General features: G+C 32.5%; 1 protein-coding gene across 2 annotated transcripts in view; it reads right to left on the bottom strand.

Moving 5' to 3' along the window:
* NCAM2 (neural cell adhesion molecule 2) overlaps nt 1-20,607 on the bottom strand; it is a 457,120-nt gene that overhangs the window by 137,927 nt on the left and 298,586 nt on the right. For both annotated transcript variants that reach the window (XM_033135548.1, XM_033135550.1), the window contains exons 6-8: nt 16,359-16,476; nt 13,300-13,460; nt 9,781-9,926 (exon numbers count right to left, since the gene is read on the bottom strand). In XM_033135548.1, coding sequence (XP_032991439.1) covers nt 9,781-9,926; nt 13,300-13,460; nt 16,359-16,476 — 425 coding nt within the window. The remainder of the gene's footprint in view (nt 1-9,780; nt 9,927-13,299; nt 13,461-16,358; nt 16,477-20,607) is intronic.

Genomic DNA, 20,607 nt, shown 5'->3' with positions numbered 1-20,607 from the left:
GCCATCGTATTTTACTTTTCATTTCACTGGAGCTTTTATAATAAAGTGCAAACAGCTGAAACGCTATAGTCTCTCTTTTTAAAATCAATAATTGTGGATTTATTGATCTCATTTTGGTTATTTCTATTTAAGAAAGAAAAGGAAGTTGAAAATCTTACATTTTCACCTAGACTATAAAGGTGCTGCCAATTATATCATTATGCCTTTTTTTAAGTTTTTTTTTTTTTTTAATAGGAATCTAAGCAATTTTCATCAACCTAGGGCAAATTGAAGAAATATTCTGAGAGTAGTCATACACCAACACAGAGTTATCTCAGAAGAGCAAGTTGAACTTGGTCTGTGAGTGCAGAAAAATATGCCAAAGTTATATTTGTAGTCTTGTAAAAGTTCACATACATACTCAAAATTGATATTTTTCAATATGAAAACTGCATATCTCAAAATTTCATCTTCATAAAGAAAAGACTGATGATTTAAAATATGCTTTGATTCCATCTCCCTCCTAAATTGCATGCACCATGAAGCAGGAAACTCATATTAATGCTGCATTCTTTGAGCCTAGAATAGTACACACAAACGTAACAGTGCTCAATAATGTCTGTTGATATTTGTTAAATGAATTCTGGCAAGTGATAAAAGAAATGTCGGCCACATAAAATTCTATCACCTTAAAGATTATTTTGCTGATTGCATTTTATGAAATTTATCTTTCAAGAAGTCGTATTTGCTTTAGTATTAAAGATGAGAGAAGTGAAAATAGTTTAATGTAATCTTCACATTATATATATATATATATATATATATATATATATATATATATATACACACACACTAAGAATTTTCAGTGGAGCTTTATTTACTTCATTATCTACTGCTTTCCATTAAGTATTTTAAGTAAATAATTTTTAAAATAAGAAGATTCCTTAGTTCTAGAACTATACATGCACAATAAAGAATAATACCTTAGAGCATAAAACAGTAATATAATAATGAATGCAGCAGTGTAATAATTGACATGTATATCCTGATATATTTAAATTGTTATACATATTTTATTCATGTATTTGTATGAAAGAACTATATTTTAGCTACGGATTACTTTGGAATTAGTTTGGAAGAACATTTTACGTAAATGTGATCCAGACCCTAGTACCGAAATTTATGGAGAAAAATGCTTATGTTTCTACACAACTTTATAGAAAGGAATATTTTCGTACAATATGATTTCTGTACGAAAGTGAAAAACAAAATGTTAATGTAGAATATCCATGCTTTGGATTAATTTTTCTTAATCTTAAATTTCAATTTAAATACATCTATTTATTTGAACAGACAGAAAGGAAAATGGACGTGGAGTACTGAAATTAAATTTGAATCAGTAAGGTTGTTATCTTTGAAACACAAAGATACGTTTTTCAAATGAATGTAAAAGAACACAAAGTCCTATTATTTTTAATTACAAAGTTTTAAATTGATTTAAACTCAGCCCAAACTAAAATTTCATATTTTACCTCAGAAAAAAATAGGAAGAACATTTTTTGAAGTTAATCATTCTGCTTTATTTACTGATTTTATTGGCAGACTGTGAAAGGACATTTGGTGTTAAGGATTGAAATTAACTCAGTCTTTGTTAATATAATTTGTGAAGTCTTTACCCATTAATTAATAATCTAGTATATCTGTATCCTGGAGAAAACCGGTTGGCCCCACAAATAGGAGGATGGAGAACGGGTTTGGTCATAATAGAAATATCTTTAATTGTGTTCCCGTCTTCAAATTTTCATATCTAAACTTTGTGTCACATTAATTCAAAGTATGTTTGACACAAAAGCAATATTTATCAGGTACAATCTGTGTACCAGTGAAGGTACGCACATTGAATTTAGGTGTTACTTTGAAAAATATTTTTTATTTTATAGTTTTACATTTATTTTCATATATAAAAATATTAATAGTGTATAATCATACTTTTGAGATAATTGATATTTTTGGTTCAAATAATGATAAAGGAAAAGTTAATTGAAAGAAAAAAATTAGGTTTATTACAGTTCAGGAAGCACATGAATATAGAAAAGAGACAAAGCTGATGGTCAACGACTGAAGTCTGAGGAATTCTGCTTTAAGGTTGTTATAATTTATTGCTATATATTTCCAATATTTCTTCTTCAATGTAGTATGGGATTACTTTCTAGTGGTGGAAGCCTATAATTTACTATGTAGGGAAAGTACAATAGGAATAAAATAATTAGAGATTCCGTATCATAAGAGTAGATAAATGACCCACATCAGATGTCATCCCCCACACACAATATTATCAGCATTTTATAATTGTTATCTAAACATTCCATTCATGTAGATATTACTTATTGTTATGTGTACCATTCTGCAAGAATTCTAGACATAAAAATCACTCCCTGTAGATTTTTGACTTCCATTTAATCCTAAAATGACAACTAACGATATTTCTAAAAATATGTTTTAAAAAAACAGTTTTATCATGTGATGATGAAATAACATTTTGAAAATTTATGAAAAGTAACACATTCTTAAGCAAACTTGATTTGTGGAAACTTGATTCATTTTCTTCCTACCTCAGTGACCTGTTTAGTACTTCTTAGAATGTGGAAGAGTCTGTTCCAGAACAATATTTAATGCTATATAATATGGGAGGTGTAAAAGTGCCCACAAAGAGGCAAAAAATGTCTTATTTTCTGGAGAGGAAAAAATTCAGGAGTTGGGGAGAAAGGAGACCTGGATAAAGGGAAGAAGATGATAATGGAAAAAAATCTGTTCCTAATTTCTGATCCTAATTTTGCGTCCCACGGGAAGAAAGACCATCCTTTATCACTTAAGAGTAAACTCAGAATCTGCCTCATCCAGGATAGGAAGTTAGAGCCCTTATCTGCACTTCCCTGCAGGGAAAGAAATGGACACCAAACAGTGAAAAAGGTGAAACTCAAATACAGGTTCTCAATATTGTCAACTACCAAGAGAAATGCGATATGCAGTAACAAGATCTGGAATTTAGTGTATTAAGACAAATTCATACCTGAGACCTTTAAATTGATACCGCTAGAGAACATTTTAGAGTAAATTTCCATATACAGCTGTACGAAGTATGCAACAATCTAAAAGTAAAACAACACCCTATTGTACTTGTGGATGCATTATTATTGCATTATATATGACTCATTCAAAGTTTTGTCTGGTTTCTTTTTTAAAACAATTTTATTAAGAATATAGCTAGCATAAATATTATATGTGTTTCAGGTATATACCATAGTTATTCAATATTTATATACCTAAAGAAGCAATCACCATGAGCAATCATCTGACACCGTACCATACTATCACGATATTTCTGACTATATTCCCTATACTGCATATTACATCCCCATGACTTAGTTGTTTTATACCTGGAAATTTGGATATCTTCTTCCGCTTCACCTTTACCCCCATTTAAAAAATTTTCAATTACAGTTAACATTAGATATTATTTTATATTAATTTCAGCTGTACAGCATCGTGGTTAGACATTTACATATTTTAAGTGATTTTCCTGACTAGTCTAGCACCCACCCAACACTATACATAGCTATTACCATATTATTGACTATATTCCCTATGCTTTACATCTCCATGCCAATTTATAACTACCAATTTATACTTAGTCCCTTCACCTTTTCACCGTGCCCCCAACCTTGCTCCTATCTATCACCCTGATAAATCAAGTACCCATCTGACAACATTCATAGTTATTACACTATTACTATGTTCCTTATGCTATAACCTACATCCTCATGATTACTGTGTAACAACCGATTTACACTTCTGAATTCCTTTCTCTTTTTCACACTCCACTAACCCAAACTCTCATCTGGTAACCATCAAAATGCTCTCTGTATCTATGAGTTTATTTCTATATTGTTTGTTTGTTTATTTTGTTCTTTCGATTCTACATATAAGCAAAAACACATTCATGTGTCTTTCTCTGTCTGCCGTACTCCACTCAGCACAATATCCTCCAGGTCCATCCATGTGGCTACAGAGAGCAAGAACTCATTCCCTGCCATGGCCGAGAAATATTCCATTGTATATATGCACCACCTCATCTTTATCCATTCATCCATCGAGGGACACCAAGGATGCTTCCACATCTTGGTCACTGTAATGAACATATTGATGCACAGATCCCCTCAAAGCAGCATTTTGCATTCCTTCAGATAAATACCCAGAAGTGGGAATCCTAGGTCCTTCTTCGTCTCTTGTTACAGCCTTTGTTTTAAAGTCTGTTTTGTCTGGTATAAATATTTGTCTGGTGTTAAGTATTGTTACTTCAGATTTTTGTTTGTTTTTTATTTTCGTGAAATATCTTTTTTCATCCCTTTACATACAGTCTTTGTGTATCTTTCAATCTGAGTCTCCTATAGGCAGCATAGGTAAGGGTTTTATTTTCTTAGCTATTCATCCCTCCTATGTCTTTTGATTGGAGCATTCAATCAATTTACATTGAAAGTAATTGTTGATAGGTATAGTTATTGTCATTTTCTTATTCATATTTTTTTATCTTTTTTGTTTGTTTTTCATCTTAATAAAGTCCCTCTAACATTCCTTGTAAGACTGGTTGCCTGGTGATGAACTCCTTTAGCTTTTTCTTGTCTGGGAAGCTCTTTATCTGTCCTTAGATTTTAAATGATAGCCTTGCTGGGAAGAGTAATCTTGGTAGTAGGTCGTTGCTTTTCATCACTTTGAATATTTTGTGCTAATCCTTTTGCGCCTGCTAAATTTCTCTTGAGAAATCAACTGACAGTCTTACAGTAGAGGCAACTGATTTTCTCTTGCTGCTTTTATGATTCTCTCTTTGTCTTTAACTTTTGGCATTTTAATTATGATGTGTTTTGGTGTGGCCCTGTTTGGATTCATCTTGTTTGGGGCTCTCTGTGCTTCGTGGAGGTGTATGTCTATTTCCTTCAGCAGGTTAGGAAACTTTTCAGTCATTATTAATTCAAATAGGTTCTTATCCCTTGCTTTCTCTCTTCTCCTCTGGTACTCCTATGATGCGAACGTTGTTACACTTGATGTTTTTGCAGAAGTACCTTAAACGAGCGTCATATTTTTTTTTATTCTTTTTTCTTTTTGTTGTTCTGATTAGGTGTTTTCTGTTACATTGTCTTTCAAATTGCTGATTTCATCCTCTGCTTCATCTAGTCCGCTGATGATTCCTTCTACTGCATTCTTCACTTCAGTTATTGTATTCTTCATTTCTGACTGGTTCTTTTTTATGGTTTCTATGTCCTTTTTTATGCTCATTATCTCTCTATTGAAATTCTCATTAAGTTCCTTGAGCAATCTTATAACCATTGTTTTGAACCCTATATCTGGTAGGTCACTTGCCTCTATTTCATTTAGTTCTTTTCCTGAAGTTTTTCTCCTGTCCTTTCATTTGGGATGTATTTCCTTTGTTTCTTCATTTTAGATGCCTCTCTGTGTTTGTTTCTATGTATTAGGTATATCTGCTACATTTCCCAGTCTTGGTCGGGTGGCTTTATGTAGTAGGTGTCCTGTGGGGCCCAGTGGCACAGTATCCCTGTTCACCTGTGGCCAGTTGCTCCAGGAGTGTCCCTTGTGGGGGTTGTGTGTGTCCTCTTATTGTAGTGGAGTCTTGATTGCTCTTGTAACATCAGTGGGTGGGATTCGCCCTCAGGCGACTGGCTGTCGGATCTGGCCATGTGCACAGCTTACAGGCCACTGTGCAAGGAGCTCACCCCATGAGAGGAATTCACCCCAGTGGGCTTTGGTACCTGCTGAGATCTCCCTTTGTGTTTGCCATTTGTGGGGCTAATTGGGTAGTGCTCTGCTGTGTTCTGAAGCCAACCTCCAAGTATGTTGGTTCTGGGGCTCTTGGGAGGGGATCCAGTGCAGGCCCAGGTTACCCACTGCCTATTTGAATTTTTCTGAAGTTTTAAAAATCAAATATATTATTTTAAATATAGTTAGGATACATGTAAGTAGATTATAGATTAAAGTAATCATGAGATTAAAAGAGCTCTGTTTAAGTACCGTATTTTCTGTTGTTTCTAATGACATATTACGCAAGGATATTTTACGGTATATTAATATGCACAGTTCAATAGTTCTACAGAACTACAGCTACAGAAAACAAGTACATGTGAGCACACACAATACTACTGGTGATATCCACTCAGCTGAGCCTTTCCAATTCCTGATCTACAAAATCAGAAACAAAATAAAATGGTTGTTTTATGCCACTAAGCTTTGGGGTCATTTTCTATGCAGTAATAGAAAATGGAGCAGATAAATGGAGACAATACACATACAGTGATTATTGTTATTAACAGTATTTGTTAAGCGGTGCACATTTTTCATGGGCTCCTAAGATTTATTTTATGGGAAGAGAGCTCTGCTTACAAACTACTCTTGGATTTTCCAACTCCCTTGTTTGCCCCTCCTACCAGAACTAGGGAGATAACTGATTGGTAACTATGGACACTGTATTAGATAGGCTTTTCTGAACCACTCCCCCCCGCCCCTTCTTCCCCCCCCCCCCCCCAGAAAGGACCTTCCTGTAGAGACCACAGGTTCTCCATTGATCTTAGTCATTCTTTCACTTAGTGATGCTCAAAAGAGTGGGCTTACAAGATCCAATGCTACTCAGGACTGGGTCGCGTAAGTCTATCTAATTTTATAGGTCAGTATAAGGACATGGACTTTCCTGTAGAGTTATACCTCATATATTTTCTCCCCACTTATTTCTTTTGTCTTACCTGGTGATTGGGAATTTTAGTAAGAAAAAGGGATACTATTAATTGAGATCCTTTTCTTCAAAAATATACAATGATGAACATATTTTCTAAATTCATTGTTTATTGTTGTTCTTTTTTTTACCTTTGAATAACTTTATGGATTTATTAGTTTGAACCATATTATGTTCATGATATTTCACTGTCTATGACCTAAAAATTAGCAATTTCATCAAAACTTTGACAATGTATGTATGATGGAAACTTTTGTTTTGTTTTATTCTGTATTTCTTAAGCCCCTATCAGGTGCCCAGTAATCTGATAAAACCATTTTTCTGTTGACAGCATTAGTTGTTAAACTTCATTTAACTTAGAATTAGAGAATTGTTTTCCAAAGTACAGCCTGAAGACCATCCCTATAATGCACACTGATGAGTTTAAAGATGGAACCCTAGGTCCTTTGCTAGACATGCTAAATCAACCTCCAGAAGTGGCATTCTAATAGGCCTCCAGTGATTCTTATGGCAAATATAATCTCACGCTACTCTCCATGACAACAGGGATATGTCTCAGTATACTCTGTGATAGTTAATGTTCAATCAAACCTTAGATATCAGACTTTATGGAATCTATTAACAACCAGAATAAAAGAAACAAGATAAATTATGCCTCAAAAATTATGAAATATGATAAAGTAAAGTTTTTTGAATATTTTCAATATGCTAACGATGTTGAACTGCATTTTACAATGCACCTCTCAGCTTCCAATAACTGATATAAGTATTATTATCCACATTTTAAAGATGAAGAACTTATGCTTAAAAATAGTTAAAAAAATATTGCCAAAGCTAAAGCATCATAATTGGCAGAGATGAGATTCAAAATTAGGTCTGTCTCCCTTTAAAGCTCATCTCAACCATTCAAGTCCTGAATTTTGGTTGTTGAAGAAATGAGGAATGTTGTTAAGAGAAAAGAAGCCTACCATCCAGAAAATAAAGTGGGGATCTTAAAATAATTTTGGAGAAATGTCATGATAGAACGTAGATACAGTAGTCTTAAATTTTTTATCCACTGGATAAAAGTTGTATTTGGAACAAGAAAAGCATATTTGGGTTTCTATAACTGTTTTGTAACAAATAAACAAAAAAAAAAAAAAAAAAAAAAGGTCTACTTTAAGAGATATAGTTCTTAGCAAACAAAAACTAATTGATTATTTCTCACAACTACTAAAGAAGTAATTGTTGTATGTAGTTTTGGGTGGCCTGGGGCTTAGAGTGTAGAATAATATATCACACTCTCAATTACTTGATAGTTTGCATAGACAAAATAACTAAATAAAATGTATTTATCTCGTATTCTTTGTATATATATATGAAGAGAATCTATTAAATAAAGAGCAAAGGCTATCATTGAAAGGAGAACTTTTAGGAATTTTACAGTAGTCAGGAAAATAATGAAAGAATAAATTAGAAATATGATGGCACAATTAATAAGGGCATGAAAATCATTACTCAAGAAACTCATCTAAAGAAATGTACTCAGTTGACATGAAAGCAATTACCTACAGTTTTATATATCCAATTGCTTTTTGACAATTTTAAACATTTTTATGGAACTACAACTCCTTTCAGATTTGCCATCTGCACCATAATAATATGTATGATTTTCTGTTAAGAAAATATTAAAGGGAACTTCATTGTGTCTGGCTAGTCAGAAAACTATAAATATCATTTATATTTTATAAATTTGATTTGTAACTTGTATATACAGAGTGTGCCAAAAATTGTATACAGATTTTAATAAAGGAAAAACTAAAATTGTAATTTTAATAGTATTAAAATTGTAATACTCAATATATACTGATAACAACAGATGAATATAAGTCATGTGTAATCATTTTTTGGAACCCCTGGCATAAGATAAGTATATAAAAATAGTTTATTACCAAAAGAGATATACTCTCTTAAAAATGCCATCATGAGGACGAAATGAGTCAAAGAATGGTGATGCATATGTAAATATATTCAATCAGCAGAGAAACAGTAAATGGACAGGGAGTAGCCTCTGTTGAAAATCTATGAAGTTAACATTTTTAAAATGACATGATGAGTTGATGGGATAGAACGTGTATTTTGGATGAACTGATTTCAATACTTTGTACTATCAATGTTGTTAAGTTACTTGTATTTTAGAAATAGAAGTTACTTATATTGCAGAAATCAATTTAAATTAATGAAAGAAGTTGAAAGGAAGTTTGTCTTTAACAATTAGAAAAGAAAAGTGATCTATAAGTGGAATCTTATAATCTTTATACGTGTGAAAATGCCAGCCTATCATATCATTAATTCATTACCTTTTTCTTTGTTTCACTTCTGTCTATACTTGGGACTTTTACATGAATAGTTATGAAAAATAACAATTATGAAAATCCATAGAGCGTAGTGAAACATATGATGATGTTTAATTGATTTCTAAGTAACTTGCATGAATTCTGGTGAAAGTGCGTCACCAACTTACATGGGAGTGACATCTCCAAGTGTTGTATTTTGTTGTATTTGTACTTTTTTATCTTATTTGATTCTAAATTGTTTAAAATTGGATACCTAACTCTTCTACAGCACAAAGACAATTCTAAAGAGTAGAGTTAAATGACATAGCCAGACTTTTGTGAATCTAAATAACTTCCATTTTCACAACACAAGTGGGGGGGAATTAAAATTGTAATAAGATATTTTATAGATTCAATGTATACCAGAAGTCAACATACGCAAACTTAAAAATACCAACAACCTAAGACCAACAACGCATATTTAAATGTTACACTTTGAGTTTTTTTCCCTCTCAAATTATTTTTAGGCTGACTGTGGTAGCTACCGTTCCTTAAAAAAAAAAAAAAAAAAAAAAAGTTAATTTCATTCCTAAAAGCACTTGGTAAATTAGACTCCCATGTGAGCTACAATAATATTCAAAACACCGAAAATACGATATTGAAAAACACTATATATTAAGTTGTTGTTACCTTATCGCCTTCGGAAAATGTGATGCCATCCACGGCTCTTTTCCAAGTGATTTCTGGAACAGGCTCCCCTTCTGCTTCACAGATGAGTGTGACTTGACCATTCTCATACGTAGTTTCATTTTTAAGCTGTATTATGTGAGGCTGTACTGTAAAGAATATATACATTATTCAATCTGCATTGGAGGAAAATATTAACTTTAGACTTCAAATTCATGGTAGACATTTAAGTCCACGTTAGTAGCGTATGGAATTGCTAACTACAATTACAGTTACAGCAATAAGCTTTGTTTGAAGCGGTGCCAAGAGAGCTGCAAAGTACAGGAGAAAAAGTTAGAAAATAATTCTCACCGATTATCATTATAAAAATATTTTGAAGTTGTTTATAAATAAACATCAAATTACAATTCCTTCCAAAATTTTGCCAGTTTAAGAGCTACTTTATTACTTTTTTATTCTCTTAAACTACAAATTAAAAGTTCCTCTTTTAAAGTCACATGTGTATGTAAGTGAGCATGTGTGTGCATGTGTGTATGTGTGTATGACATCCACTTATTGAGTGATTATCTCTTAAGCTTTTAAAACAGTTTCACCAAGAGGGAAAATGATTATTGTATCCTAAATACGTAGTGATTATAATCAAGTGCCATATTAAATATACTTGTGAAGTAAATATATATAAGTGTTATTTATATTACTCTAACTGATTTATTTTGATCTCAGTTTATCTTAAAACATTATTGGGAATCATAGCTAAGTATTTCTTTAAAATTATTACTTCTTTAAAATGGAGAACATTATGTGTACACATTTAAATTATCTTGATTATTAAATATTATGTCCATCCACAAATTTACGTAATACCACAGGGTATAATGTTTATAAACTCTATTATCTGCATTTCTTAAATTTTCACTTGTTGGAACATAACAAGTTCACTTGTTAGAATAAAAGGGATAAAAGCCAGCACCTGCTATTTCAGGACAAGTAACAGTTTTTGTTTTGTTTTGTCCAATCTTTAGGTATAATTAATCATGAAATATAAATAAGCTGTTCTTAATCTTAAAATATTAGATTCCTGCTATCAGAAATATAGACTATACAATTACTAAAATTTCAGGGTTTATTCCATTGACTTAATGAACTTAGCAATATTTCTACTATATATACAAGATCTTTTTCTTTTTTGGAAAGCTGTTAGAACTCTGGGTTCTTTCTTCATTTTTATTAAAATTTATTGGGGTGACAATGGTTAGTAAAGTTACATAGGTTTCAGGTGTACAATTCTGCAATACATCATCTATATATCACATTGTGTGTTCAACACCCAGAGTCAGTCCTCCTTCTAACACTATATATTTGACCCCCTTTACCCTCATCGACCACCCCCCTACCCCCTTACCCTCTGGTAACTACTAAACTATTGTCTGTTTATGAGTTTTTGTTTCTTTATTTGTTGGTCTTGTTCCTTTGTTGCTTTCAATTTTATATCCCATATATCAGTGAAGTCATATGATTTTGGGTCAGACACAACACAAATTTGTTCAGTGTTACTTTACAAAAGTGATGCAGCATATAATATTGCATGCTTTATTTTCTTTTTTTTATTAGTTTCAAATGTAAAAAAAAATAATAAAAAATAAAAAAACAATTCATGCATTATTTTCTATTTGAAAAGATGAAAATGTTAGAAACTTTATTTATGTTGTCACTCAGTGCCACCCCGAAAAATAACAAATAAATAAATGGTATTTCATATGAGCTCATTGAGGTAGATTGAGAACATTACCCTTGGGAATTATCTCAGGCACTATCATTTCTTTTTTTTTTTTTTTAACACTGAGTCACATTTATGTAATGTTTTAGGTTTGAAAGTGCATCATTTTTTTTTTTTTTTAAGTGGGGAATACTGCTGAAACAAGTTAGGGGCTTTCTATAGTTTGTAATAATTTTAAGTTTGTTTATTCTTCCCTCTATGTGAACAATTTTCTCCTGGCCATTAGCTTTCTTGACTTCTCATTGTTAAAGATTTTTGCTTAGACACATTTATCTAATCATTACCCTTCTCAGTAACTTTCCAACACCAGGCTATCCAAAATAATAGCCCTCTTTATCCAACACTACCTGATTAATCCATTTTCCCTTTCTTAGAACATCTTATTATTCCAGCTTTATTTAATTATTTTAATATATTTCGGTATATTTATTATTGTCAGTCTCATTCAGCTAGAATATAAGCTTTATAAAAATCCCTTTGGTTCAGAAAAATATTTCTATTAAATGACCATAGGACCAGATGGGAGAGGACGTGTCCACACGTGTGTTACCACTCAAACACTGGTCCTTTTCACTCCTACAGAGTTCTCCCTGCTTCCTGCCCCCTCTCTTCCTTGTAAAAGCATTTTGATAACCATGTTTTTAAAAATGAAGAAAATACACTAAATGTTAGTAGTACATGTAATTTTTAGTGTTATGCTTTTTAGGGAATGCTCATATTCCAAATATGCAACAGCAAAATTGTTTATAATCTTGAAAACATAATGGAAGCTTAATCAATATTTTTTTAAAAATCCCCAAAAAACAAACAAAAAAATCTTACTAGTCCCCTACTCTTTCTAAAATTCCCAAAGAAGGTAATATGGCTTTTGGGAATTATGAAAGATATTTAAAGTATATTTCCTTTTGAAGTGAGGATATTTAACTATAGTTACAGGCGAATGCTTCTTAATTATGGCCTTATAGGTGTGCTCTTTTGAAATATATTGAAAGTAAAACTGATTCCAACTTGTGTCATTTAAAGATTTATAAAGATCAACATATATACGTGTGTGTGTGTGTGTATATATATATACACACATATATATACACATATATACATGTATATATATACACACACATACACATGCATGTGTATATACATGTCCACACACACACACACACACACACACACACACACACACACACAGAGGGCCCCCAAAAATGTATACACCTTTTAAGGAAAAAAACTGTATTAAAATTGTAATACTCAAATATATACTGATAACAAAAGATGAATACAAGTCACATCTGACTTCTGCAATTACAACAGGTGCTCAAAAGTACCATCAGCGCAATATTAATACAGTTTTTTCCTTTCTTAAAATGTGTAAACATTTTTTTGGAACCCTCTGTATACGTAGATATAGATACAGATATAGATAGAGATAAAGATAGAGACAGATATCTCTCCCTATCTCTATCTATCTATATATGTAATAAGAAATCATAGTATATATAATTTCAATGAACTCTCGTCCAGTCTCTGTTATGAGTCAGCCAATATTTTAAGAAAATGTACGTGAGGAATTTCATGTAATTCTTAAAGTAATTCTATCTGGTAGCAGCAATTTTAAAATCTATTTTAGAGATGAGAAAACTGAGACTTAATTTTGGAAAGTCAAATAGTTCACGTAAGCGACAGAGGAGAATTTGACATGACCTCCCTCGAGACAGCAGTTGTAGCCATGATGCCATAATACTTACCGAAGACTTGGAGGAATGCCTGCTTTTCATCTTCTCCTGCCTTATTTGTGGCCTTGCAGACATAAGGACCCGCATCACTATTGATAATGTTCCTCACGGTGAGTTCTGTATTGCTTCCTTTCAATATGTACTTTTCATTTTCTTCAATGAACTTGCCATTCCTAAAGCAGAAATGAGAGGTTGATATTCATAAATCTGACTTCATTACTCAGGAAACAACTCATACTCAACTTTTTGATCTGTAGTTGTCAATCATTTCATGGCTACTGTGATTGACAGAAAAGCCTATATACCAATCAAAATCATAGTTTTAGTAGCCCAGTAAAACTTATTGCTTAAATTTTAAAATATACTTGAAAATTGTTGTGACGTTAGAGACAAGAATAATATTTGAGTTATGTTGCAATCATGATACTAATCTTAGGCAAAAAACAAAACAAACAAACAAAAAAAAGAAAAACAAAATGAAACAAAACGAAAAAAACCCACATTTGGTCAATCTGTACTTTGATTACTACCCAAATAATAAAGTTTCTTTGCTGATTTTAATTCCACATACAGTTTTCTAAGTTGGAGAGTCAACGTGTAATCATCAAACATATTTATTTACTAGGTTCCTGAGATAAGTTTAATAGAATATCTATGGAAACATCCTTTAAAGAAGTTTCAAGGTAAATGCAATTTAAATACATAACCAATATATCTTGTAAATAAGTACTGCCAATAAAAGGGTGAGATGAAAGAATTATGTGAAAATGCTGTTAGAGAATTGTGCTGACTATGGTGATTTAATTCATTAATAAAGAGAAGAAATCACTTTGTTTGGTAAGTTCCCTCATAGATATAAATAAGTTTTAATACTTTCCATGTTCTTTCTGAATTTAAGCCATATTCATTCTGCCTTAATTCTACTCATTGTTATCCACTAAGACACTTTTTTAACAATAATTCCAAGAAATATTTAAATATTATGAAATCTGAAACAATTTCTACAATTACCTTTAATATGTGTGCAGGCTTCTTACGTTGCATATACTCTTTCATTTTATTTTATTCTCATCTACTCTTCCTCTTTCTCCTTTTCTTTCTTCTCTTTATCTCTCCTTCTATATTTTTCTTATCATTGTGTTTGGGATGGTTGAATTGATTTTAAAGTACAGTAATGTAAAAAGTTTGGGTTCTGTCCTCTGGGGTGGGGAGATGTACTTGGGCATACAAGTTTAAATTTAAAAATAAAAATCTCTAAAAGGATACAAAAAAAATTTCCTATATTGAAACAGAACATTTCACTGATACAATAAAAGATCTTTCCAGTGAATTTAGTTTTGCTTTCCACAAATCACTGGTACATATTTTAACATAATCCTTATCCTTCTATGACTCAATAACATCTGTTTTTTTCAGCTTCTATTGATGTCTCTAAATATATCATAAAATGTACAAAAAATATAAAAAACGTGTAGAGTTCAAAATAAGGGTTTATAAACTACTATTAGCAAATATATTTATAGTGCTCTGTATGTTTATATGTTTTCATATTTTTATTAATTCAATATTTATAACTATATAACATTTTAGCATTTTTGTCTAGAATTTAATGTATAGAGCTTTCACTGCAGTTAATGATATCAATATATTTCTCAATCTATTCAATGAAAAGTACTCATCTGTTTAATAGTCTACAACTAATAATAATAATACACTAGAAGTTTCGGTAACTTGTAATTTATACAACACTTTGCCTATATTATTTATCTTGCTGAATACTCACAAGTAACCCACAGATGTGTATCTTCCCTCCCTACCCTCATTCACAGATCATAGCTAAAATTTTATGTATGATTTCCCTGCCCCTCAACTCACAAATGAGACTTAGTTTCACACAGAAATATAAGCTGCAGGTTAACTACGTTACAGTGCTTTCTCTAATAAAGAAGGTTATTTCCCTACCTCATGTGAAATATGTAATAAATGTCGGAAGTATAGCAAATGAGTGAGACAGGGCCACTTATCATGAAGAATTCATAATATGATTAGCAGTAACAGAGGGTAATATTCATCCCATTAATGAGTTAATCACTTTTGGGGTTTTGTGGGGGCGGGGTGTGATAGAACTACTGTAGTAAGAGAGAAGCAAAATGGCATAATCTAGGAATTTTCATGGGGAAAAAAAAATTCATGATCTGAGCTTTAAAACGTATGGATGGGTCTTGACGAATTTAGAGGAAATCAGTTTGTAAAGATTATATTCCCTTCAAGAGCTCAATTAAAAATATCATTAAAGGATAACAAACAGGGTAATGGTTCTAAATGTCTTTTCCCCAACAAACCTGTTAGATACAATATGCATTGTTATTCACCGTCCATTTTTGTGGGATGCTAATGTATGAAAAGAACTCCCAACGGATTCAGATGGCATTCCATGAGCCCATCATCCTTTGAAAATCAAACCATTTCTCACAGTGCTCCTTTGCCAGGCATAGGAAAACAGAGGTCAGGATTAGAGAATTAGTAGAAATAATAAAGAAGGGAGAACGATTCCATTTTTGATCCTAATGGAGTAAGGAGGACATATGTACCCAGCCATTTCAAACAACAAAATCGCTGTACACACAGATTAAGTAATAGTTCACAAACATTGGTCAACAAGTAGTACACGACAGTGACTTCTGAGGACGGTCCTAGCTTCTACCTGAGGACAGTCTCCAGGCTACAGCTCAGAGATGGAGAACCCAAACAGAGCCAGGCCATGTATCCGAGTTGGAAGACAGAGTTCTCAGTTGGGTGAGGTCTAGTGACTAAAATTTGTGGGTCAGAAACATGCCTTATAGACAGAATGACCAGGGCTATGGGTGCAGCCTGTGGCTTGGGTTAAGTCACCCTATTGATCTCTTTAACTATGTAATCTAACCAATGAATCAGAAAACAAAAGCATAATAACCTCTTAAATAAAATTCAAAAACAGTGTTTTTCTTTCCTGAGAAAATGATGAGACCGCGTATCGTTTTCCATGAGCTTGGTTCCAGATGCAGGACAGAGGGATGGGGTGCGTGACCTACCTGTACCAGGAGATGGTGGGCTCAGGAGAGCCGGAGGCCCTGCAGAACAGTGTCATCTCTTCTCCTCTCTCAGCGGTGGCATTAAAGGATTTCTGCGGCATTGTGATGGCTGGCGGCACTGAAAAACAGATGTACGCATGTGAAATAGAGATGATAAACATTTCGCCAACACCACTGGGACTTTTTTATCATTACTTTTTGTTGTTGTTCATGCTAAGCTTTCAAATTTGATCATTAACACCTGTACTTACATCACTAGGACTGACTTGGCTGCACAGTCAAATGACTTTAAGATCACTGAGCTGCCTTCTCATGTCCAGTAATTAGAGAATTCTCTCTGTGCTACTTTACTACTTTTAATCTATCAAGCTAGAGTAAACAATAGACATTTTAGCCCAAAAAAAATATATATGTAGACACTTTTATAAAATACTGCTCACAAAAAGACAATAACACCCTGACTTACAGCAATAACTGGATCTACTTGGAGCATAAATGGATTTCCTATTTGTGTTCTCATTGGTATATGTGATTCTATAAGCAATCATTCACCGCTTTAAGACAAGGCTTTCAAATTAGGTGTCAAACCCTAATGTTCTTTCTGATTAACTGCATTTAATTTCTTTAAACAACCATGGAACATTTTATGAAGAGAAACTGCTAAAGCTATAGAGAGTATGCAATAGATTTCCATGAACAATTCAATTTTAAAATTAAGCTTCCCCAATTCCTAACTAATTACATTGCAAAAACTGTATACGCTGCACATTTTGGACATGTTGAAACTGTTACTAAAATGCACTGTTTGCAATACACAAATCAATAACATCCATAATAGAAGCTGAATTTCAAAGTACAGCATAAATTTTGATTTAATGTATACTATGATTTTCAATTGAATATGACAAAATAATATTCCCCAAATTAATTATTCTAATAGACTTATTTTTTACATATACTAAACAACATTACCAGACAGCCATTTACAAGTGTGATTATAATTAAATACATTCAGGTCAGCTTTGATGCTGCATTATTGCCATTGATAGTGGAGAGATCAACTGATATGTATCTTAGTAATTAAGCACAATAAATCAAGTTTCTGCCCTTTTGAATTTAGATCCAAGGGGCATGATCTGACCTGCTGTCTCTAAAGTAACACGATAATTACTAATATTATAATAAGATGGACTTCTTTACAGATATTAACTCTGCATTTTAAGTACATTGAAATTTGACTTTGTGTCCTTCTTTTTTTCCTCTCCCTTGTAATTATGATAAAGAACATTTTAATCAAAATGCATTGCTTTTCATTTGGTTACTATGAATGGAGTTGCAAGAATACTATGACTATTTTTATTACAAAAATAAAGATTTTAACCCATTAGATAATTATAACGAAAATAAACTGTTTAATAGAAATTCTAAAGTATTCATGCACATTGAAACACTTCTCAATGGAGAATCACATGCTCCAGTACTTATCCTGTTACTGTTACTAACCCAAACAAGTTATTTATTCTTTATCATATTTTTCTTTTCTATAAAGTGAACTGCACATGCTGGACGGATATTTGTAGGAACTGACAAATCTCAGTGTTTATGTTTTAGGATACACTGATTCTGCTAATGATATATGTGTCCTTACAGCATAGATTAGCAGAACAAATATTGCATATTTACATAGCATTTTTAAGAGTAATTCTAGAACTATTTTGAATAATAGCATCAAAATATCTACTAGTTCAGACACCAAGACACTCAGGTAGTTTTTTACCTACTGTTTTAGACTATAGAGCATTTTTATGTATTATCACATCATTGTTCTGATTTTGCTATTGAGTTGGATTAAATAATTTTAAAAGGGAGTGTAATTATATTCAGCCAAATTTATTTTTTCTCATAAGACCCACATCAACTCTATTTTAACATTCTAAAAATACTTTTTTTCATATTTGTCTATATCTGAAACATCCAGTTTTAATATAACTTTACAAAGATTTATATTCTGTATATATTAAGAAGTCAATACTTTATGGTAAATTTGTTTTCAATGTTTAGTTTCAAGAAACATAAGGATGTGTAGGGAAGTCGCTCCATACGTTCACTTATATGGAGGCTTTGGTCCACCTTCACGTTATAATTTGTGTCACTGGCTGCTTAGGCACCAAAGATACCACTAATTTGACAGCTTAATTCCCCTTCATCATCAATGCCATCCAACAATTCCATATGTCTTCTGTGTCTTGCAGTCTTCTCCACCCACTTCCCTTCAAATATTTCTCAAAAGATGAAGCACAGGGTACTGATCATGGATTATTCAGGTTATTCAGATTAAGGAGCACAGATAATTCCTCCAAATTTATTCAGGATAAGGATAACAAGCTCCTCTCTACCACTGTCAGGAGAGATACTCTTTTGTAACTCACTGATTATTCAGATTTTATATATGTATATATTTATATATATTAATTTCATATATTCATATATATATATATATGAAGTTAATTCACTTGTAGATCTTCTATCTGACAGAGAACTTCTAAACTTAAGACTTCACCTTCCTTTCTTGTTTACCTTTCCTTGTTTTGATTTTTCAGTCTGCGTGACACTCAGAAATTAATGTAAGAGAGGATTCCAGGACCATGGTAGAGTAGGAAGCACTAGGCATCTGTCTGCCACCTAGACAACAACTGAACTGGTAGAATCTGTTTGATGTAACTATCTTGGAAATCTGGGACCTATCAAAGGCTTGCAGTTTCCAGTGAAAGACATGGGGGTAAATTGTAAGCAAGGTCTCAAAGAGATATCTGTAATCTAGCCCATGGCTCCATTAATTACAATACATAAAAAGTAGAAGCAGCTTAAATGTCCATCAATGATAAGCAAATGTGTTATATGCATAAAATTGAATATTATTGAGCCTTCAAAAAAAGGAAACTCTGACATATACGAGGTGTGATCAAACAATATGGTGAATCTTTAACTAAAAAAAATATATATATTACAGAAAAAGACACATTGTCATTAATCCTCCTCAAAATACTCCTGCTCACTTCTAACATACTAATCTCATCGTTCTTGCCACTTTCTGAAGCAGTTCTGGAAGACCTCTTTCACGTCTTTAGTTGTGCTTTCATGTCTGCCTTGGTGTCCTGAATCATTTTGCCAGATCCATTGAATAAGGTGGATAAGGACACACTGCAATGTTTTTATTTAACAGAAATTGCCATACCAGAAGTGATGTGTGATATGGAGTGTTGTCATGATGGAGGATGAAATAAGGACATTCACGAAAGAGAACTTCCAGAACTGCTTCAGAAAGTGGCAAGAATGATGGGATAAGTGTGTTCGAAGCGAGGGGGAGTATTTTGAGGGGAATTAATGGCCATGTGTCTATTACTGTAATAAATATGTTTTATTTAAACATTCACCATATTTTTTTATCACACCTTGTACTACACCACTGATGGACCTTGAAGACACTATAAGTGAAATAAAGCAATCACAGAAAGACAAACATTCTATGATTCCACTTATTATGTACTTAGGGTAGTCACAACTATAGAGACAGAATGTGAAATGGTGTTTGCTATGGACCAGTGGTGAGTGTTGGGGGTGGGTGAGATAGGGAATTGTTGTTAAAGGGGTATAGAATTTTAGTTTTGTAAGAAGAAAAGAGTTATGAAGATAGACGTAGTGTTGCACAACATTATAAATATATTTAATACCACTCAATGTACACTCATATTGGTTAGGATGGTAAATTTTATGTAATGTGTATTTTATCACACACACACAAAAGGGAAAGTCACATAAACTACCTCAGTCCCTGACCAAGAGAATGGATGGACCAGGTTAACACCAACGGGCTTTGGCTTCATTTCGATCTTTTAATCATTTGATTGTTAACTTCCCAATGGTCATGACCAATGTTGATGATGTTGCGGGTGCACTGTTTTTACTTTTTATTATTTTATTTGTTTGTTTTGCCCTTCATTACTACCTTGTCTGCTATTAAATCATCTAACACCTCGCAATTTTCATTAATATTGGTTCTGGATACTTTCAATGATTCTTCATTTCATATTTATGACGATGGTTGTTTTAAAGTGTTATTTAATAGGAGTAACAGGTTTTTTTGGGAACTCAAAACACATACAAAATTTAACAAACACAAAATATCAAATGATTGACATAAGCAAAAGTGAAATAACTATAATTTCATTTTTAAAGAAAATCTAGCTTA

The sequence above is a fragment of the Rhinolophus ferrumequinum genome, chromosome 2 (genome assembly GCF_004115265.2).
Source record: "Rhinolophus ferrumequinum isolate MPI-CBG mRhiFer1 chromosome 2, mRhiFer1_v1.p, whole genome shotgun sequence".
Classification (NCBI taxonomy): Eukaryota; Metazoa; Chordata; class Mammalia; order Chiroptera; family Rhinolophidae; genus Rhinolophus; species Rhinolophus ferrumequinum.
This window is presented reverse-complemented; position numbering and strand designations above follow the sequence as displayed.